The 23,994-nt window shown below is 36.9% G+C and overlaps 1 protein-coding gene across 1 annotated transcript in view; it reads right to left on the bottom strand.

The window, feature by feature from the left end:
- Positions 1–23,994, bottom strand: part of CRIM1 (cysteine rich transmembrane BMP regulator 1) — a 174,969-nt gene that overhangs the window by 25,759 nt on the left and 125,216 nt on the right. Inside the window, exon 8 of the mRNA XM_063151875.1 lies at positions 11,026–11,154. Within this exon, the coding sequence (XP_063007945.1) occupies positions 11,026–11,154 (129 nt within the window). The remainder of the gene's footprint in view (positions 1–11,025; positions 11,155–23,994) is intronic.

Below are 23,994 nucleotides of genomic sequence, written 5' to 3' on the forward strand. Positions count from 1 at the left end.
TGTTGGCATTCAATTTTTCTAGTACAGAGATAAATAAAGGTCATTATATCCCCTCATTGCAATTTACTATTTTGAAATTGATTAGTTTCCTTTTGCTTTTCTAGAAAGACCACTCTTAACATATTTTGGGATACAATGTTCTTTTATTGGTTGCAGAGGTGAGAGGAAACAGAATTATGGGGTTTTTTACACTAAGGATGCAAAACACAAGGGAAAGAAATGCCTATTATTACAATAGCCAAAGTGAGATCAAAATAGAAAAAGAGGGACATATAATTAAGATTCTTCAATTGAAGAATATGATGGGTGATATGCAAAGGCCTGACTTCAAGAGTGATATTTATATAAAGGATGGCTGATCTCTAGCTGGAACTTCCACACCACTACGAAGTGTTGGCTGGACAGAGGTCAGCTGAAGATTATTCTTCCAGATGTGCTCCTCATTTGAGACCTGAAGACCCCTTTCCTTTAGGGGGATGAACATTTAGGGACATGGTTTTTTCAAAGAGGAGATCAATTATTAATAGTGACTTATTCTCTAAAATGGCAATTTACTGAAGGAAAACTACAGAAGGAATCTTGCTTTACTTAAATGCTTCTCCTTCTGTTTTTGTAATGTTGTATTTAAGATTCCAAAATATTGACTTAACCAGATGTGGCTAAGCCAAGTGTTTCCTTATCTATTCTACCAAGTTAATGCTCACTTGGTAAAGAAGGCATTTGTTCCTTACTGTGTCAGAATGAGACCAAAACCTCAGAAAAAAATCAGCAAATCCACTGCCTATTTCTGAGGTGGAATTTGGGTATGCAAGTGCAGAACATCATAACAGTCTCCTTATTCCAAACAACAGAGCTCAGTTTAAATAGGATGAATACAATCAGGGTCATGGCTCTCACCTCTCCCCTTTTATGCAAATTTGGTGTCTAAAGCAAAAAGGGAGTGCAAGTTTGGGTTTGCTTTTGCCATTCAGAATACAGAAAAAAAAAATGCCAGATCCTTTCATAACCGCTAGAGATTGTGTCTGGAAGCAGAGAATCAATACCACAAGATTTAAGCTTTTACTCTTGGTCCGATCTAACCTTTGCACAGCAACTGTACCCCTTGTTTTAGGTTCTTGCTTTAGAGAGAAACACATACACAAAGATCTACATGAAGTTTTACACATTTCTGGAGGATTAAGTCAGGCTGATCTACGAAGAATAATAATCTTTTTAATATGTAGTCACTAATGCTGATTTTAAAACATTATAATGCAGAGGAAACTTTGATATTCCTCTCTGGTAAAGAGTGAGTTATGTGTAATACAAAGACTTTTTTTGAAGCAAGTCAAAATAATGAGAAATTGTTTTTCATTTATGAGCTTTTATACTGGGATGTTTGTACAGGATTATTCCCTAGCATCACACAGTGATAATAAAATTAACTAAACTTTTCATCATGCAAGACTTTAAAGGGTAGTCACAATTTTTAAAGCTAGGCTTGAACTTTATAAAGAATTCATGGAGAAGGATAGGATAGGATAGGATAGGATAGGATAGGATAGGATAGGATAGGATAGGATAGGATAGGATAGGATAGGATAGGATAGGATAGGATAGGATGTATGGAAGGATGTCTCTAAAAATAAGTAAGTCCAGTTATGAGCTTTGATATAATGTAAGTTATGACCAATTCCTGCAGATGCTCAGAACTAATCTAAGCAGAGAATAACCTGGAAATGCACAGGTTGAAGTGAGCAGAACCATTCCTTTTCTGAAGCATACTTTGTCAGGGAAATGAAATGTTTACATGGTTGTCTATAGACAGTAGGATCATGAAGACAGGTGAAGAAAAAAGATACACATGCAAAGGCATGGGAGAAATAAATAGGTATATTAAAAAGGTAAAATGAAGAGCTGGAAACAACAATTTTAAAAAATCTCAAAAAAAAAGAAGAAGTTTTTTTTTTTTTACTTGGCATATTTCTTTATTTTATTTGTATCCAGATTATCTGTTAAGGAGAGGTATCAAAATACAACATCCAGGTTTGACCGTGAAGATATAGAAGATGGCAAAATAATGACGACTCAGAGTCCCACAGCTAAACTTTGTTTTCAGTCTTCTATTCTGCTCTGATTTGGCTAGTGAAACTGATTTTCAGAGGCAAAAAAGAAGTTTGTTACATGTAAAGTTAATATACTTTATTAAAAGGCTCAGGGTGTCTAAGGGCAGTGCTACAAAGCAGGAAGACATCCCGAGTGTCTCATCCCAAGTAGCTTATGATGTTAAATATACTTAAAACTCAAATAGTCAGCTGACATACTAACTAGGAGATCCAGTCTCGAAGCAATATCCTCCTTGCTTAATCCTTTCCATAGTGAGTTATCCTCAAAAGAATTTTCACTTTGTAAGTGGCCGAGAAAGAAAAGCACTTCAGAGCCTTGAGGTGGGTGACTAATAATCACCATTGCCTCCCAGGAACAGACATACAGCGTACGAGAAATCATCAAAAGTCTGACTATGTCAAGCATAAAGGGAAACTTTGCTGAAGTCAGTGCAGACGACTGTTAATGTATAAACTTTCTAGTGCTATGTCAATGTTATGTATGAGGTGATTAGGATAATCTCCAAAGACCTCTGCTCACAGTCTTTCAAATAAGATGCTGAAAATTAAATTCTGCTAAGATGCTCTTTACTGAAATTAACATGTTATTGCACTTAAATTTTTGATAGTATGACAGTACAAACCGTGGAAATAGATTTTAAATAGTTTTGAAAAAAAATCTCTATGAAGAAATGTAGTGTCATGAAACTAAGGATGTGAATTCTGGTCTGCTTTCTGAATTTACATCTAATTTTCTAAATGTCTCCTATTAAAACATTATTAAAAACATGACAACAGCAGGCAGTCTCTAAATGAAGTACCATCTGGTACAGAGTTTATGTCCACTGTACAGGCCTGATGAAAAGCACAGTCCAGCATTTTAAGCCAGGTGTTTTTTTCAGAAAATTAAGTGAATCACCAATGTCACAAAGCAAAGCATAGCTATCAGAGAAAGAAAGAAAGAAAGAAGAGAAAAAGATTGCAAACCTAAATATTCATATGTATACAATTGTCATCCTAACAATTTTCTATAGCCTTAGCTATTGTTTAAATTTATCACTACTAAAAGAATGACTAATTCATTATGAAAAGATAAGTAAAACTAGAATTTTTGCTAAGGTTTTGCATTTCAAGTGACACTAAGGAACAAGGAGAACTAGTTCACTAGTTCATGAAAGTCAACTGCAATGAACTGAGGAAATCTATAATGACAAAATGGTAGGAGAGTAATTGTTTGAGGATGTTTTGCACCTCTGCTTAGATAAATTTCATGAGGAAACTGAATCCCAAATCATGAATGTATTTGCAGAGAAAAGATCCAGCCCTACCTGATCTCATAATTGCTTCAAAAGTGTATCAGGGCAACCAGACAGACTGCAGTGAGGATACAGCAAACATTTTAAAAGCTAATGCAGAAGAAAACTACCATTCTGAGTTTGACAGAACTGCATTATGCACTTGCACGTCACTGCAACTCTAACAGAATGGGATTAAGCTTTTAAACACAAAGTATAAGCTATTTTTTTTTGATTTTTGTGACTGATTAGTTACAGTGACATCACACAGGGAATGAAACTGATGGTTAGATAGGAAGTAGAAGACTAAAACAGAAACAAAATGATGAACAGCAAATTAATTAAAGGGAAAACATCTCTCATTGTGTTGCTTAGGGAAATATCTGGATTGCGAGTAGAGTTCTACATGGTGAGTAGAAACATGTTCATTAATTTTTCTTATAAAACATGAACCAGAAAACAATTTGCATGACAAGCTCAGAGTTCAGATGGAGGATATTGGATGATTCCAGAATGATACTAATGAGCTATGACTTTAAGAAAAGATGAAAGTGTTCCTCAATGTCTCAGGGTCATAGAACTGTATTTTTACAACAAATACTTAGCTTTTGAATGTGACATTAGCTGAAATATCACATAAAATGCTGAGAGAATCAAGTACAGTAGAAGGCTAGGACACTAAACATGGAAAGGTTGTTTGTCCTGAACCAATGCTGTTGTTAAATAGAACTTCTGCTTAGAACTAATACTTGAGGACTAACAAGCACTGAGTACTTACAGCAGTGAATCCCACCCACACAAGATCACGCAGTTTTCTCTGCCACATGCAACCATGACTGCAAAAGCAGCAGCAAAGCCAGTTCCAACAGGTGCAGCTGGTAGTTCACAGTCTAGTCACAGTCTTCACTAGTCCTCACCACACTGGCAAAAGCTATTGCTTACAGACTTGAGTCCTCTAAAGACTGCAGTACTAGCAAATACTTTGTTCTGTAGTTTGATACAATCAAACACATTATATGCCAACCTGCATATGGGAATTTCAAATTATTGGATTCATTTGGATCAATTTAATGTGATGCTGTTGGACAAATACAAGCAGAAAGAACAGCTGAAGATGAATTATTCTTCCAAAAAAACCCATTGGTGAGGTATTTAAGCCTAGTCACCACTGTCCATAAACTCCTTCTAAATATAATGATTTCTTTTCCCACTTTCTCTACACATTTACAAACCCTTTCATACATGCAGACTATAATAAAACAGATACTGAGAGTTTCAGAAGAGCATTACACAGTTTAAGAGGAATCTCTTTGGGATATGGAGGATGGGACACCACTGTAGAAAAAAAGCCTTGAGAACTGATGATTACCAAGATATGGCAAGCATTCTACACACAAACTATCTAGTGTTTTAAGACTCTTTCCAGTAAGTATCTTTTTCTCAACACAAACATCAACTCTAGTTTTAAAAGGTTGTCCGATATCTGTAAAACTGGGTAAAATTGGCTGCTGAAGGAAAGAAAAGCATGTTCAAAAATCAGCATCAGCTGACACACTGATGTGACCCACTACAGTCGAGGTCCCACCTTGCAAACAGGACAACAAAAACATTCTGTCCCATGATATGTTAGCAATGCCTGCATTTGGTAGAATTAACTTAGCAGTGGAATATTTCAGATACAACACAACCTCTTCTCATACTCAGGTATGGCATCTCAGGGGCAATGCAGCGCAACAGGAATCACAGGTCTTTGTCCTAAACTCAAACCACTGTATGCATGATTTATTCCTGATTTCAGAGTGCTCACATCCCTACCTATCATGAACCTATGAATATTTGGAGTGTTATAAAATACTGCCCAAAAAAACCTCTAAAAAGTAAATAAAATTCAATTCCATGAATTGCTTGTTAACTCTAAAAAGGGTCTTCTGCTTGAATTTCTAATAGATTGTTTGTAATTCCAGCTCTTTAAAAAAAATAATTCTTTTTTCTAGCATATATATGGTATTTAAAAAGATCTAGGTTCTTAAACTGGGATATTTATGTTTTTCCAAAATATTATTTTACATATGGACACACTGATGTTTGCATCATAAGGACTGAAAATCATCTTACTCTACAAAGTTTTGAAAATGCATTCTTTGTTGAAATACTTTTAGTTTTCAGTCCAGTAATTCACAGATAAAAAAACAACTGCCAGAGAATATTAACAGATACATGACAAGAATTATGTCAGTATTTCAACTCGGCTTAGGCTGGTGTCCATTTTTACAAATTTGTAGCATGGCTACACAAAGCTAGCTACATACCTTAACCAGAATAATTTTCTTGATGCTGAGGACAGATCATACCAGGAGAACTGTTTCACAGTACCTTTACAATTAAGCACTCCTCAGCCGTCCTCTCGGTGTGGATTGCTACAGCTGCTTAATCTTCGGGGGTGGGGATCTGGGGAGGCAAATTTATGAAGGAGAAAACTAGGTTACTTAACAGTAACTGGAATTCTCTGAATATATTGCCTCCACAGATCCACACTAACCCTCCCTCCTTTTGTTAGACTTAAATCATGATTCACAAAAGCTGGAAAAAAAAATGAAGGGACTGGGCGCTGTGATGCTAGAAAACTCTGTTTAAATAAATCATCTTGTGAGCCCATTGAGGCAAATTAACCACTTGGATATGTGCTCTAAACAAATCTAGGATTTGCATACAACACACGAATTCATGAAAATGAAATTGTAGCAGTGCCATCTCAAAGGTGGAATTACTGTATAATGATCAAGCTTCAAGCACGCTGATTTTCTTTTTTTTTCACAAGGCAAGCCAGGTGAAATTCTTATCTGCTTCTGTTGCACTAGATATATTGTAAGCACTAACTCCAGTATATTGTAATCTTCAGAGATCCTGCCAAAGACTCATTCTAGTGACAATACAGATAATATTTATTTGGCATGAGTTGTTCATCATGATTCCATCCTCTTCAGGGAGCACTTCCAATATCTTGCACGTGTGCTTAGATTTACTACTTTTGTTCTACAAGAACATGTACTTTTTTTCTTGATCTGAGCCTTAAATTTTTAGGAAACGTGCTTCATCCTGATTTTTCTAGGGTTGCATTTCCTTAACTGAAGTCTTGCCTGTAATAGCTATTCCCTTTTACATCACTGCAGAAAGATAATAAGACATCCTTTTTCTCTCTTTCAGAATTACTCAAAAATCTAACATATGCTCTCCTCAGCACTAAGAAAGATTACCTGGATTTTTATTTTATAACTTTTATTTTCCATGGAATTCGTTGTGAAATGAAAGTAACACTGGAAGACAATTGCTACTAAAACAGAAAAGTGTTACCTAACTAATATTTTACTCTACTATTTCCAGGAATTTTGCATTGCCTGAAGTCCATTTTGTATGATTAATATGCAATTACTGTCTGACCTCAGTTTGACATAGAAATGAACACAAAATAAGTTTATTTAAATGGAAAAAATTAAAACTGTGAGAATTTAAGTGTTGAGAACACACATCTCTCAGTATGGACAACGTACAGAAATACGGGAATGAAATATTCAAATTTTGGCTATAAGATTGAAAGGTTGGAACTCTAACTATTGAAGAATTAACACACAAAATGAGGAATTGAGATGTGTTCTCTTGCTGCAGTCCCTACAAAGTTTTCTCAGGCATTTTCCAATCATCAGTCCCTGTGCTTTTTCAGAGCCTTAACTGTTGCTATTTACAGACAGCCTGTACCTACCTACGTTTTCTCAAACCTACCAATCCTGCTTTTGAATGCCTATGCAACTAAATAAAGACCCACATTGCCAAGCCCAAAGTCCATGCTGGAATTTCACTCTGCTTCATCAGCTATAAATGGAGATGGTGTGACTTGCCAGAATATTGAAGACCATGGTTCTGGTGTGTGCTAGTACAGACTGAATGATAATGTCTCCTTTTAACTCCATGGTAGAAAACATGTTGTTCTCATTAAAAGAAAAGGTACCAAGACCAAGACTTCCAAAGTTATTTCTGTGTGTATCCATAGGATGTGTTTTGGGGAGAAGGTGGTTTCATGTTGAGGAGACTGTGCAAACACATAATATACAAAGATTTCTTATTTTTGAATAGTGATTGCATGACTTGCTTTGACAGACAAAAGAGACCATGACACAAAGTGAAAAGTGATGCATTATAATGACTCATCTCAGCCTTCTCCAGTTGCATCTCTCCATAAGGAGTCTGAAATTAATGAAACTGGATGACAGTTGCATCTTGGAACCACAAAGATAAGCCTTCTAAATTATGCAAACAATTTTTTAAATTAACAGCGACACTCTAATTCAATTTCAGTAAGATTAGAAATGTTAAAAAAAATATTAAACTCATACATGTTCACAGTTATGTCCTGAAGATATTCTACATGTTCAATTCAGTTGGAGTAAAATACTAGTCTCAGTCACAGGAGAGATTTTAAAGGTTTTTTTTCCATGAAACTAATCCAGGGAACAGACAAGGCCCGCAGTGCAGATGGTTGCTGAAGAATGACTTTGTGTGCAGCACAACTATCAATCAGATTTAAATCCTACATTCCTTCAATCAGCAGGCATTATTAATCCTGCCATTAGTCTTCACTGGGGCAAGAGGAGTCCTGCCTCACAAACAGGAGACCACTGGTCTTCCACAAGGGCTCCTCCGAATGGATTTGTCTTCCTAAAGACTTCATTCCATCCCAGTTCTCCCAATGAAAGTAAAGGCCCAGACACTGCAAGCACACGAGCAATTGCTGCACGCTACATTTTTTTTCTTTTTTCTTGGTTGTTTTTTTTGGTAATGCCTTTCCTGTTTGTCCTACTTGTTTTAGTTTTATTCTTGGTATTCTGCAGCAGTACTTCCTAGATTCTGGATTTTAGTTTTTACCTTTTATTGCTATGTAGTGCTGCTTTGGCTTCTAGGTGCTTCTGGTCAGTATGATCATTCTTTCTCCGTCATCATTTGTGGTTCCATGTGTACTTCCTGAACTTTCTTCCCATATAAGTCTATGCTCTGCTCAGTGATTTTTTTTCCTCCCATTACAACTATGATCTGGCTCTGCTACTTTTAAAAACTGTTTTATTTTATTTACAGCATGTATGTTTTCACTGCATGTTGCTACAGCATGTTTTTGCATTCACTGCAGAAATGAAAAGAAGGATAAAAGACAAAGTAAACTACTTCTATTAAAATAATATTCTAGAAATGTTTTGATTTGCTTCTCTCTTCCTTCTCATTCTGTAGCTGGCTTGAATGAGGTGGGTTAGACTTTAAATTACAATGAAGCGCCAAACAAATTTCATTATACTGCACTTATAGAATCATTCCAAATAAACCTGTTGTACTTATTTCTGGTAACATGAATGCAAACACAGGTAATAAAGAAGAACAAATTACACCTTCACTATGTTCTTCCACTTTACCATTTTGCTTTTATTTTGGCTGAAATAACTGAAGTATAACAAACCTTCAGCAGAGCTATCTAAAGATAAATTAACAAAGAATGAAACTTTATTGGAAACAGATTAATAGAATTAGGATATGAGACTTCAAATGTTAGTGTAGACATGGGGGCTTCCTTACTGAGGCAGTTAAATTTGACTCTGCTGAGCAGCTTAGACCAGCAAAAAGCAAATGGATGCATGGACAATGATGTTCCCAAAACTCCACATGAGGCTACACGAGCTAAAGAAAAGACAAGCTCTGATGTTCTTAAGAGAACTAAGATGCAGCTGAATGGGTTTGGACAATAAAGTACACAGGATCTCAAAACACAGAGAGCTAGCACAGTACATTTTCAGCATATCTGACCTAAGACTTCTCTCTTCTCATTTCTCACACCCTCTTTTGTCCAGTGGAGAGCCTTGCAAGTGACAGACATTACTTGACAGAAAAGTTCAATTTCTCTCACTTTGATTGATAACCACCAAATGATGAAGATTTCTAAGCTGTTATTTTTCTTCACTTCCTTAGAAAATAAAGATTTCCTCTTTCTAAATGACTGAGATTTTTAAGCAATCTACTAGTCACATTATTTAACTGAAAAAAAGAGATGATAAATGATACTATTAACTTTGTTTCAGACAATTTGCTACGGTAAAATGAAGAAAATTTCAAGCAAATCTAACAAAAGAAAAATTCCCCTGAATAAGTTTCTTTTGCACTATTTAATCAGAAGTACTCTAATCAAGAACATCCTGAGATGTGGTTTGTGTCCATATGCAGGCTGGTAACCTAGGACAGAAAAAATCATCCTTTGGAGTGGTGGTGTGTCTCCAGCGCGCCAAACTGGAGGGAAGGACTGCACGCACAGGCACAGATGATGAAACTTGTCATGAATGTCCATCTTCTTGTTTGGATCAAAGCTCCCCAATTAATTTAATAATAACAGAAGGAGAAGGAAAATCAAATTACAACATTAAAAGCAGATCTTAACATTTCTAATGTTTTCCTTAGGAATAATGAAGTAAGGCAAGTATGCGATAGCTTGGATGTAACCTAAGGAAAGTCATCCTTCCATGAATACCCTTCCAAAGGTATTATTTCTTATTTGCCATTATATTGTTATGGCTTGCCATATATTGACTTTTGTTAGGATGTCCTCTCCAACACCAATCCATTCCTAAAACGTTTTCGTTTGTACTGCTTAAGAATTTTATTTTGACCATTTCTACTTGAGACTCCTACAATAGTCATATTGGCTTACAAAGTGGCTGAGAATGAGAGGGCAAACTAAAAGAAGAGAAACAGAGTAATACTTTGGTTGTGGAAGCCTTAGAGGCTGCAAGAAAGCTGAAAAACTACAATAACATTACAAAGAGCTCCTAGTTTGGGTTGGCAGCTACAGAGATGCATCCTGCAGCTGAGACTAGTACTCCACAGGGGTCCTTTGTTGGCCAATTCCAAAAGCCAACCTGGATACTGATTTATATTTCACCTGTAAACACTGAAGTCTCAAGGAAACACATAGAGAAAAAATGTTTTTCTTGATACACACAAAGTTCTCACAAGACACAGTGTTTTCCTTTGGGAAGAAATAGATGTTAAAGCCTGCAAAAATGCTAACTAAAATATTATATATGTATATAAATAAATATAGGAATATGTTATAGAAATAAACATAAATAGGGATACACTCACATATATACAAACACGCACTCCCAAGCATATAATTTTCAAACATTTATCCTCAAAATCTAAATTTTGACAAAAAAACCTAAGTTGAAAATAGGCTGCTTGACAATAGGATTTTTTGAATTGCAGAAACCTAGATGCTCTTAAAATTCTGTAAACAGAGGAAAATGAAATGAGGAATTCTCATAAGACTTCTCAAAGTCTATATGAATATTAGGTCCCAAATTACTACCTTTTCTAGCCAGCTGTTAATTTTTTACCTCAAAAGTTAAGCACTGTACATTTTCCTCAACACACATTTTAAGCAAGAAAGCAACGTCAGAAATCAGGAACCAATTCTTTAAAGATGAACAACTATAAAGCACGCACGTACCAACATAACACATAACCAACATTATGAATGGAAAAAAAACCAGCATACTACCATTTTCACATACAATTTGGTATAAAAGGTAGAAGCCACCATATTTCTGCATACTCACTCGTTTTGCACTGACAAATGCGACAACCATTTTGGTCCAGTTTGAAGCTATAGATACAGTCTTTTTCAGTCAAAGTGCAGTTCACCAAAGCCTCACAGGTGGGCGGACCTATTGTGATATACGTTGGCTCTGCGGATAAGAAAAAAAACACATAAATTTGCGATTCTTGAATATTTTAATTGAGTTCACAAAAATCCACACACAACATAACAGTAAAGAGAGTAATTTTAATTTTTTTTTTCTGATGAATATTCTGGGTAATTTAGGAAAAAAAGAAACGATAAATGGACTTTGTTTCAAATGTACAGTCAACAAAAACAGCATGAAGCTGCAGAAAATTTTTGAAGTATCTAAACAGAAAAGGATTACCACTTTTTTGTTCATTATGAAATCAGCTTTCATGCTCATGCAGTTTCAAACTAAATACAAAATATTTATTTTGCCCACATTTCTCCAGAAGTGTTTAATCAAAATTTCATGCAGATTTTTTTGCTTTAGAAACTGAGCAGAGTTTCTCTGAAGCTGAATTGATTGATACTACCAAGCTGCACATCAAACATATAACTCAGAAGTCAAATCGTTCTCCATGTGAACAAGATCCCCTCTGCTGAAATTTACAGCAGAAGAGACTCTGAATACCAAAAGGGAATGTAAGATGCACTGCATGTGAAAGACCTCTGGAGAGCATTTATCATGGTTATTTATCGAAAACATTACTTTTTACAGTATACTTTGCTGTGCCAGATTATGCTTTCTGAGGTTAAGGAGATCATTGTCGATTGTGAGTTACTTATCAACAGTATAATACTTGCTTTTTAACACCATTTAAATATGCTGGAGTATGAAATTTGTTTTGATACATAGGGTAGACAGAAAAAATAACATGCTGTAGTATAGAAAGTTGTTAGAATAAACCAAAATCCAGACACTTATGAAGATAACAAGAAACCTCAAAATGACCATCATAAAGCAGGATTCAGGAGGAAAGCAATACCTATCTTTTCTTGAACAACTTTTTGCTCTCTGAGACTAATTTTGTCTTTCTTGTGCTTTTCGTAGAACTCAGGTACTGAAGAACCAATGATTTCACAGTTATAAGCATTATTAACATTATACAAAATAGTCAGGAAACAAAAATCGCATGATTTAAAGAACTGTGAGTTTCCATTTCAGTGCTTCAAGTGTTTAAGTGTACACTTCTTCTCTATCTCAAAAAATGAAGATTTATACAAAATTAAATTTAAAAAGCCTTCCATATCTAAAGTGATAAATTGTGAAAATATGGAGAAATTATATGGAGTGGAGGTGGCCACATATTGCCAGCTTTCATCCTCAGACCACAGATGTTGCCACTTTTACCTATAGGCAGCTAGTCTTTACTTTCAGAGTAAGGGTAAAATATTATTCAATGCAGATTAACTTGCTAGAAGTATACACTCTTAAACAAAATACTGATTCCTGTGCATACTGGCTACATTCCAGCACACAGCTTTTGCACCCATGCCTTCCAGTCAACTATAAATTATCCTATTACAAGAATAAACGTTTCTGCTTTCTTTGTCTTTCACAATTTTCAGCTTTCATAGATTCTCTCCAGACTTGCTTTTCCCAGCACAACAGTTTATGCAGGCAATGAACGTTTTTAATCCTTTTAAAATTAGGTCGGATAACTAGAGTTTGGAATGAAAAAACTGCATTAAAGACACTACAATTAAGTTAGATAACTTCAAACTTATCTCAGAGGTCATGGTTCAGATTATGCACTTGCTGAGTAACACTCAAATTCTCTTGCTTGTATAATTTCTATTAGAAAAGTAGCAATACATTTTAAAATATATAGAACAGTGCCAACAACTTTGTTCATGCACAAACTGGAAGTTGCATAATGGCAACATGTCTCTCTAGATCCCTCAATTATCTTATTTTTTTCTTTTTTTCTTTTTTTTTTTTTTTGGTAGGGATTTAATATAAATAACAAGCTTGGAGATCAAAGGATTGGTTTCCATCAATTCTTCATTTCACAGCTCTGAGTTTGCACGTGTAGTGTAGAAGAACAGTCATAATGAGCAAACTATTTCAAAATCCATAGATTTTCAAGTGACAGGTTTTTTTTAGTCTAAATTAAGTCTTTGTAGTTCTTTTCAAATTAATTTAATAAAGTATCTGACTAAATCACATTCATGTCTAATACTTAACATTTGCAACTTCACCAAGCCTTTAGTTTAGGAATCATGTAAATATTGCTATATATCAATACACACCAATAACATGGTAAATTCCATTAATTAATCCTGATTATTTTAGGCCTCTGAGTATATAAACTAGTTCTGCAACCAAACTGATTTTTAGCATTGCTCCATTCTCTACCCAAAATATCCTAAACATGCACAAGGCCAGAATGCAAGAGCTACCCTGAAGCTACAGTCAGGTCACTGGTCAGCCCCCACAAACCTTACACTTCAAATGACAAAGAGGCCAAAGGAATCTTGTACTCACAGGTAGCTAAAACCAGTACAAATCACATGAATTATTACTGCTGCCCAGAGAAAAGTTCACTGACACAAGCCAGAGAACTGAAGGAGTCTGCAGCTTTACCATCTGACTGCAGATGTGAGATAAAACATGTCAATAAAAAAAGCAAAAAAGCCTTACTGAAAGTTGAGATGCAGGTTAGTTATATTCATTGATCCACTTGGGTGTAAACTAAAGCTAGAGAGAAAGAGGACTGTATTTCACTCCCTATCGTTAAAGTCTATACCTCAAAATAACTTCCCTGTAATTGCAGGTGTAGCTTAACATCTAAGGAAACCATCTTCCTTCCTTCCTTCCTTCCTTCCTTCCTTCCTTCCTTCCTTCCTTCCTTCCTTCCTTCCTTCCTTCCTTCCTTCCTTCCTTCCTTCCTTCCTTCCTTCCCTTCCTTCCCTTCCTTCCCTTCCTTCCCTTCCTTCCCTTCCTTCCCTTCCTTCCCTTCCTTCCCTTCCTTCCCTTCCTTCCCTTCCTTCCCTTCCTTCCCTTCCTTCCCTTCCTTTCCTTCCATCCATCCGTTTTGGTGACTTTCCACAACGCAACATCTGTATTTTGATGCTCCTTTGCCTTGGACACACAGACAAAATTTTTGTGCCTTTGATACATGCAGTATATGGTATTTCTTATAAAGGATTAAATTAAACTGTTGTTATATTAATTTGAAAAGTTTTTGTTCGTCCTCTCTTCATTGTATTTTATTATTCTGTTACCTTCCACTTTTGGGCCAGCTTTCAGCATCCTCAGTGTTTCCAGTCAAGCTTACAAATCTGTTTCTTTTTCCCTTCTCTCCCTAAAGGTAAGCCCTGAGATACAGTAATTTTATATGCATGCCTGCTTCTCAATGAGCTGCAAACAGAGGACAAAAGAAATAATTTCATTCCCTACCCCCACATGTGCAAAAATGCAGCCAGGAAAAAAAAAAAAAAAATCAGGCCTTTTCACTTCACTAGACAAGACTCAACAAATAAAGCCAGATCTGCTCTACCAGACTTCTGGCTATTTGAATAGGCAAGCAGTAGCTAAGCTTGAAAAAGCATGTACCACCACACGATCTGAACTGGGCTTTCACTGCTGCTCTGGGTAGAAAGGGCTGAAGAAAGATCCAGTGCACAAATGCACAGACAATGGGTGGGAAAAACGGGTGCTGTTTCTGCCTGTGTGCTCTACCAACAATGCAATATACCATAGAAAGAAAGAGAGAAGGAAAGAAAGAGAGGGGGTTTGAAGAGAGTCTGGATGAAAACAATGGATTATTTAATGGAGCACAGATTTTGCTGATGTCAAGCACTTATATTTAAAGGCAGATTCCTATTAGAACACCATGATCCCATATATCCTCTCTGATATTTTCTCTGCTGAGAATTTTAATAATCTGGTGAAGATTATTAATTTGCTTGCTGTGAGGTTGATAAAAATATTAGAATTAAGTCTTTACAACACCATTTACTTAAAAACAACTTTTAAAATCTACAACAGATATTTCAGCTGTTGGTGGACCTTCAATCTGACTAGTCCACTGAAAAATACTACAATATGTGATCAAACCCTGAAGCTCCTCATTCCAGCTTGAAATCAAACTGCATTTATGATGAAAGAAGGGTGGCATTCAAGTAATGTCTGGAGCTAGCTTTGTCCTTAAGGACCTATATTAACCATACCAACACAAAAACTGGTTTTCAAAAAAAAAAAAAAAAGATGGTGGTATCAAGATATCAAGATAGAATAGTATTTTCACTGATTATTTCCATGTAGAATACTTCTCTAATATGAGCAAAAACAATCCCTACATCCCTCTTTCTTTAATTTCTGAGACCTCCCACTTCTCCTGAGTGATGTGACACAGCTTGCAGTGCAAAGAACAGATATTTTCTTGTGTTAACAATGTGAACTACTATAAATACATGCACATGAACAAAGGATGGTCAATTTGGTCTAGTACTGAGCCCTAAATTTGTTATACTGAGGTACTAAGATACTGCTCAAGTATTCAGATATGGAGAGAAATTGGTGCACCCATGTTTCAGTGGGAACAGGGAAAATTTGTTTCTCAGGACTACAATTTTATTATATACACAATTTGATAAATTATTTTTTAAAAAAGGAAGAGAATGAAAACTGAAATATACCATTCACTGCTAAAGCCTTAGAAAACAAATAAAAATAAAGAAAAAAACCAGGGACAATTTAAAATTTATTGCAATCTTGTTAACTTCTACTGTTAAATAAAATTTTATTACAATTATATAAATTCTACAAAGGACAACTAACTAACTAAATAGCATCCTTCTTAAGTGTGGAACCAGAATGAAAAATTATACCCGTCTTCCTATCTTATTCTTAGTTCAAAATCTGAACTGTAGCCATAGAGTTTGTATCAGAAAACAAAGAGAGATTACACTTAACTACCCTTCTGCAAAGCCAAATGTATTATGAGAGAACCAAGAGCTCAGTTTTGGATTGTGTCAAGGACAAGAGGGACCTGCACCGGCAGAAGCAGAGCCTGCAGGTACAAGGAGGTGATGGTTCCCCTCCATTCAGCACCTGAAGCCTACAGCTGGAGCAGTGGGCACCTTTGGGCTCTCAGTAGGGGAGAAACACGGACACACCTGAGCAAGTGCGTGACAGGGCCACTGAGCGGGCCAGGGCTGGAGAGGGGGCTCATGAGCACAGGCTGAGAGACAAAGCAGGGCGTGCTCAGCCTGGGGAAGGAGGGTCAGGGGTGTCCCACTGCTCTCTGCCACTCCTTAACCCCAAGGTACAACAATGACAAGGCCTGGCTAATCTTGGAGGTGGCTCCAAGCTAGGATGAGAGGCAACAAACACACACACGAAATGACAGCTGGATAGAAGCTGTTTTGATCTTTCTTTTAAACCACATGGATCATCAAACTATGACATGGTCATGGAGACTTGTGTGATGTCCATCCTTCAAAATATTCAAAATTTAGCTGGGACAAGGCCTTGTCACAGGACTTGCTTTAAGAAGGACATAGGAGTAGAAAAATCTCTGGTGGTCCTTTCCAACTAGCATGACTCCATGAATTTCACTTTCATAGAAATTCAGGACACTACCAGTTAAAGCAGCAATATCCTTGATGAATCCTAATCAAGGAACTGAAACCAGATGACAAATATTTCCATTTCTGATGATTTCTGTATGCTTTTGCCAAGTACTGATTACCTACTTTTTGCAAAATAAGTACACGTTTGCCTAACACTATCTATCTGAATCTACTTCATGACTTAAAAACTAGCTTTTTTATTCAGGAAGCAAAATTTCTTCCAGGTGTTTGTAAGAGCAATTCTCTTTATTTAGTAACAGCCACAACCAGCTTTAATCAGTCTCATTTTTTTGTTCTCCTTTAAGTTAATACATTATGCAGGCTTTACCTCTCGGCAAGGTATTTTTATTATTAATATTACATGAAAAACAATCTCTTTGCTTTGTTTCATTTGGAATGAAATATTTTATCTGCAAAAAGGTTTTGTTTCATGCTTTCAGTAATATCATGTGAGGGAAATAGCTACTCCATGGTTTTACAAAGTTGGTTGTAAGTAGGGAAGTAACTATTGTATTCTAAGCTTCTTCCTCTGCACAACATTTCTTCTGAGTAAGTGCAACAGAATAGGATTCTAGGATGACCAACATCTCTTTTGTTTTCATAAAATGAAAACCTCTTCTGGGAAAAAAACCCAAAAATCATGTTGTAAATAAGGAGAAAGATCTCCAGCATGAATAATAAAGAACATGCCCATGTTTGGGGAAAGTGAAATAGCTCCCTCTTCTGTAGTAATTCATAACACAGACAACACCTTTAAAAGAAGTAAGATGTTTTGTTCCTATGAAACCAGTATCAAATGACTCAAAGAAATTAAAAATCAGTGCATTCAAGCATTTACCATTAAAACAAGAAAAGAAAAAAAACCGCAAATAAACTGTAGTCTAGCTTTTTACCTAATGTTTTAAGCGATAACTGGCTCAAAACTGGGCCTGAAGGGTGTGCTGCTCAACAGCCTTTCATTCAAGTCTGCATACTTGTTTAAATTTTGTCTACTGTCCAAAAAAGTTAACTGCAGCCTACTAAGCAGCAGCATGTGTGTTTACTTAAGCTTCCTGTAAAAACATTCATATCATTCCAAGAGTGACTAAATGTTTTCCATCCTCATAGTTCGCATTCCAGCCCTCCCCGCCCCTCCAATTCATTACATGAAAAATATTAGTCCTGAGTCCTGGGCTAAAGAATTTCCTTCCTGGGTTTGAAATACCTAATGCCTCACAGGAAATTTTTTCCCAGAATTAAAGCTGTGTCGGCTATTGGGGTTCAACAATTCAGCATCACATAACAATTTATAAATGTATGCAAGGACTTAGGTGATACAATTTTCTAATGTCACAAGTAACTCTGAAAATACATTCACCGATAACTCTAAACACACAGTTCAGTTTTTCAGTTTGGCAGCCTTTTGTCTCAAATGTTATTCATGCTGCCAACCTGCAAGTACTAAATATGTATTTTTTTCTTTGAAAGTAACTATTATAATCAAAGACTATTTATTGCTGCAGAGTAAAGAAGCTGGGGGTATACATACATGTCTTTTTCTGCAGTGATGCAATCAAAATACATACTTTCTACTCTCAAAATGTGAAGTTAAAACCTTTTGTCTGTAATAATCAATTCTAGAACTTTTTGGTTTAACAGGCATGTCAAATGAATTTTAATGTTGCTAAGAACTTTTTTTGACAATTTTCAGTGGAATGACACTTAGAAACAACCACCCTGTTGAAGCAGAATCAATTAAGTCTCTCAAGAATTGTTAAAATACATTAAGAAGGCCATTCACTTATTTTTAATAGGTGAAGATAAACACTAAATTAGTGTACATCTGAGGCAAATCTATGAAAACCATTGGTGCTGAAAAAAATTAGGAGGATCCATGAGGTTCTTCATAAGTGAGACATCCTCTGACACATATTAATTAGGATTCTCTGGTTATTTATCCTTTCAGCAGTCTTCCACTGAATTCAACAATGAATCACTGAAAACCATGAAAACGTTATTCCATACTCGTAAAGTCTTCCTGAATTTCACTGGCTTGCCCTGGCCAGTTTGGTTACATCATCCAGTGGTTCCACAGGCTCAGCTGCCTTCTCTAGAGCCACTGTACTAAATCATGATCTGGCAAAGAGAAGCCCAATTCTCTGCAGCATGGCGTTTGCATCCCCTAATTGACTTTGATGAAAGGGCTGGTTGGGAGCTCCAGCACTGCTGCTGAACAATAACTTACATTTCATGCTCTAAGGAGGACTCTGGGCCCACACCCCGTGTCAGTGAACACTGCTCACTACCACTGACTTCATCCTGAATGAATCAAATTTCTTTTCACTGGACTCTGCTGCCTGTTTTTACTTAATGAAGTGCTAGACACGCTAAAGGAACTGAACTGAATTACATCTCAGCTAGAGTTTGGATTCCTTTATTGATGAAAATGTTAATTTCTTTTTGTGAAGATAAAGTGTCAGCCATAATGACAGCAAAGTACTGTGGGTCTTATTCATGAAAATCCTCTGAGGGGATTTTGTTTAACACTTAATTTCTCATTCACAGCTTATGCTGGCACCCAGCCACTTGTACCTGAGGGCTCTCTTGCAGAAGGACATGCTGTGAGATAACCAATTACTGTGTATCAGCTTTCTCTATGAATAGCCTGAGCCTCTGAGAGATCCAAGGGAATAGAAGCAACCACAGACCTCCCTAAAGGACATTTTTGGCCTCAATGCCAGTGCTGAATGCTTGTATTTATTATCTTGTTAAAAAAAAATAAAATCATACTATCCTAACCAATATTTACTTCCTGTGAACACAGCTATTATTCCAATTTGCAGACGGCTGTCTGCAGATGGCCCAAAGGTAAGTTTTTTCTATTGCTGTAGCTTCTTTAGTATTATTCCCATGCTATTATATATTCATATGGTATATTCTCTCTTTTTTTGTAAAATTTGTTAAAAATGGAATTGCTATTTAAACCACAGTAATGTTACTTAGAAAGCAAAGTTGTTGCCCAGCAAGAAGGAAGCAGTAAGCAGCAGTACTAACTGCCAATTTAGCTGACTGCCAATGGATCTGGTTAGCTGCAATGGAACAGGAACCATGACCAGTCCCCACGAAGGGCTGGTCTGAGCCAAAAGAAGTGTGAGCATATATAAAAATTTTGCAGTCCCTTATGGTGCTTGAAAAGCCCTTTCTCCCCTCTACCTAGCTGTCTGTTTTAATCTGAAGAAATGTGATCCCTTCCTTGTGCTGCAAAAATAAGCCATTGGCTCTAAAACCACGGGGAAAGCACAGAAGGCCAGTATGATTGCCTAAGCCTTGGCTCTTAATGAAGAGACATCTAAAGAGAAAACAAACTAAACAGATAAATAGACAACAGATTAAATAAACAAAGTCAAATCCCAGAGGGCCAATATCATTACAGGAGCTATAGAAGCTATATAGAAGCATCCATCAGGAGCTGAAAACTAACTAACTGTTTGTGCTGGATCCACAGAAGGGAATGGGCCTTCTTTTCCCAGCTGTCACCAGAGAAAGGAGGTGCATGCCCTGAAAAGCTGTGTAAACTGAAGAGCTTAAGTTTGGGGACAGGCTAAGGATAAAGGAAGGTCTTCCCCGCCACACTATCATGTCTCAATATGCCTTTGTCTCCAATTTCATGCCTTTTCTGTGGAAAGGCTTTGTGCCTCTCTCCCTATGGAAACAGCCACCACAAAGTACCCAGTCCCCTGCCTCATACATTGGGATTTTATTATTAAGCCCATGGGCTTTAGTGTGTCAGGTAAGTGGAAAGAAGTGATTCAAGTGGATAAATTGTATCAAGATGTCTTGCCAAAAGGGTTTTGATGACTTTGAAGTGTAGTTAAAAAGACGCCAAACACCCTTGCCCCCCTGGACTGCAGCTATGTGGTATTGGTAAGCTACAGCCATCACTTGCACGAACACTGAACACTACACGTGAAATACCATTACTGCTTTCAGTTATGCAAGCAATTTCCTGAGCAAATCTCTTTTCACTACGCCTGAAAACACAACTGCCATGCCCCAAACACATCAAAAAGACAATCTTAGTCACAACATGCCACAGAGGGAATTTTGTTTTCCTCAACAACTTTCTGCCTTCCTCTAAATCCCATCTTTCTCTTCTGTTACCTAATTCCATTTTTTTTTGTCTTATCTTTTCCTTTCCAACAACCTTTTAGTCACTTGAGGACTGCTATACTCACATTCTGAATTCATAGTTTTATTTTAAGCTGAACCAATCCAATTTATTCAGTCTGTCTTCTACAAATTTTGGACTGTGCTGACAGCTCTCCAATGCTTTCCAGCTTCCACCCTTATCAGAAAAGCAATGTATGGAAAAGAACCAAGTATGTACTATGTCATCCAGGGGCAAACCCACCCACTGGAAAGAGAGCAAAAAAGATTACTTCAGGTCTTTTGAATTCTCCTCTTGATCTTAATTTCAGTATGGTATTTGCCTTCTCAAGGCCCTGATAATCCATGTTCAACATGCTCTTTCCCCTAATCACAAAACCTCTCCTGGAAAGCTGCTATTTAACAATCACTCTGCTTCAGGACTCATGAAGAATCTCCTCCAAGCATGTCACGTCCCACTAAGGGGAAACTGCGGGAAGTTCTTTTAAAACAGATGGTCTAGGACAGAATTAAGCCAAATGAGGCAAATATTATATCTGAGAACCGTTTATTGGTAATGAAAAGGAGGTGGTCAACAGGTGACCAGCCAGCAAGAGAGAGAGCAAGCGAGTGAGAGCAAGCAAAAAGAGCGAGGGCAAAAAGTGAGGGCAAAAAAGAGGCCAGCAGCTTGTGACACAGTTACTTCTATAGTCCCCAGCTCCTCCCAAGGTCTGCTTGCTGGCAGGAGACCACTGGCCCAGCTCAGTGTTTGACTGCAGTGCATTCCTGGAGACCTTTTGCCGCCCAATTGGAGAACCTCTCTGGAGGACACAGTGTCCTTGGTGGTCTCCTACTGACTGCCTATTCCATGTGAGACAAGAAAAGGCTGTCAGGCAAAGTCTCCCTAAAGACAGGGCTTTCCTCCATCTTCTCCTAGCTGCCTCCTGCAAGTGGCACATGTGCAGTCCTTCCCCCATATTCCTCCGGTCAAACAATGTTGAGACAAAAATCAAAATTAATCTGGTTCCTCACAGCATAGCATGCTGTATTTTCTCTTTTTGAATTTGGTGAGCATCTTTCTGTCAGTTCTCTGCTTTAAAACATATGAATTCATACTCTGCCTTCTAAGACACTGACTGTTCTTTTTAGCTTTGTTGTCCATAGATAAAATAAATTTAGCTTTGATCTGAGCCAGTAAAAACATCAAACAGAGCTGGTAAAGATACTAGTGGATACCAGCTACAGTGCAACTCAAGAGAGGCTGCCCACAGATTTGAAAATTAAATCCATACACAAACCATGGAATTGGGACACCACATCCATAAATACCCCTCTCCTTCATGCGCCTAACTCCCCCATGCTCCTGTCTCTTCCTCCTGATCAATCTCCCCAGGGAGCTCCAGTGTAAAGCATTTCAAGCACCTCACTCAGCCTCCCTTTCCAGCAGCAGCAGCAAGACTGAAGTGAGGGGAGCGACTGCTACCATCTTCCCCAGGTCCAGCAAACCCAAGGCAAGCATTCAGAAAAGTTTACATTGCAAACCACTCTGGGCATCCAATCAACATAGGGACACGTATTGCACAGCGCATACAGGATATACACCATGGATACACATACAGCAGCATGTTAGGGAGAATTAAAAAGGAGAACACATACAAATCACTTCTATACAGTAACTGAAATATCACAATTGCTCCATCTTGGTCTCTAATTTAGACAAGTGTCAACAGCTGATTTTATGTAACTTTAGTCTCTACAATCCTCACAGCCTGGTTTTCTCACTGTGGTAAAAAGAACATCAGGATTTTCTTCATGGGGGAATGGGAATGTTCTAGTTTATTCTGAATTTACTGTATTCAAAGGCTGAATACATTTGTGTGCTGACATACTGTGCTCATATTTCAAGAATCTTTGTAAATGGAATTTTTAGTATGTTATATGCGATCTCTGGCAGGAAAATTTTTTTTCGTTAATCCAAGAAAAAATTTATCCTTATGAAGCTGCTGGAATGTAAACTTATCTAGAGGAACAAATATGTCCTTCATTGAAACTGATTATAAACCAGCCAAGAAATAACTGAATTGGCAGAAGTGCAGGTGCAGCAACATTTAGATCAAAGCCAGAGAGGAAGAGTCAGGAGTGACTGATACTAATTACCTTTTACTCTGGATGAGCCACAGCCAGGCCAGATCCACAAGCAGTTTTGATTAGAATTTTCTCATCAAATCCTAAATTTGTCTCACAAATCCCTGCATCCCTCAACACTCAAACCAAAATATACGACAGAAATATCTTTGACTAAATGCTTTGGTTTGCATATTAAAGAGCTTATATCTGACATGCCTAAAGTAAGCTCACACAATTGAAGCTGGCTGCTGGAAGTGGGTTCTCTTTCAAATGTAAATAGAAGTCCAATGAGAAATAAATGCATGCTTAAAAATCGTGATAAGCTTATAAAGTGTCTTATTATTCTTTACCTAGTACTTATTTCTAAATAGAAATATGGGCCTGAACTGGTCTATCAGCCACTAAACTGATTAAGATAGTAGGGGGTTTTCAGCAGGTCCCATTCTTCTTTCTGCTTTAGATCTGATGGATAGTTAAGATTCTAACATCAAGTAATTATTTCCTACATTCTGCATTAGTCTCCACAAAAAAAGTGAAAAATTAATGCAGAAAGTAAGAGCTACAGCTGAATCAAGAAATGCAATATACAAGTAAGAGTTAAAAAGCAAAGTATATTCATGATGCAATTACATAAACTTTTGAAAAGAAGTAAATTTAAACTAATCTGCAAAAATGATGTTATTTCCCTAGGGCATACACTCTTGTTGAGAGTACTGATAGGCTGAGACGTGAATGAGAACTGGAAGTTGTTCATTCAAAAGAGGAGTGCAAAATGAGGTATTTTTACCTTTACAATCACTAGTAAACCACTATTTCAAAATCAGCTGCAAAGTTTACATTATTTTTGGCAATTTATAGAAGATATCACTAAAGCACACTGCTTTTTCTGCTTCACTAACTTACATAGTTGAAAATATGACACTTACATAGTATCACTGATGCCAGACCTTTACCCACACTAGATAAGAATTCTGCTTCTCTTTCCTTAACAGTTGGAAATTAGATAAGCAGAAAGATGGAGAAACCAAACTGGAGAGCACAGACAGGCAACACTTCTGCTCATACAGCGCACTGCAAAATTCAGGTTAAGCTGTGGATATGCAAGTGCAATGAAATGGTATGCAGAAAA

This window comes from Melospiza melodia, chromosome 3 (genome assembly GCF_035770615.1).
Source record: "Melospiza melodia melodia isolate bMelMel2 chromosome 3, bMelMel2.pri, whole genome shotgun sequence".
NCBI classification, from domain to species: domain Eukaryota; kingdom Metazoa; phylum Chordata; class Aves; order Passeriformes; family Passerellidae; genus Melospiza; species Melospiza melodia.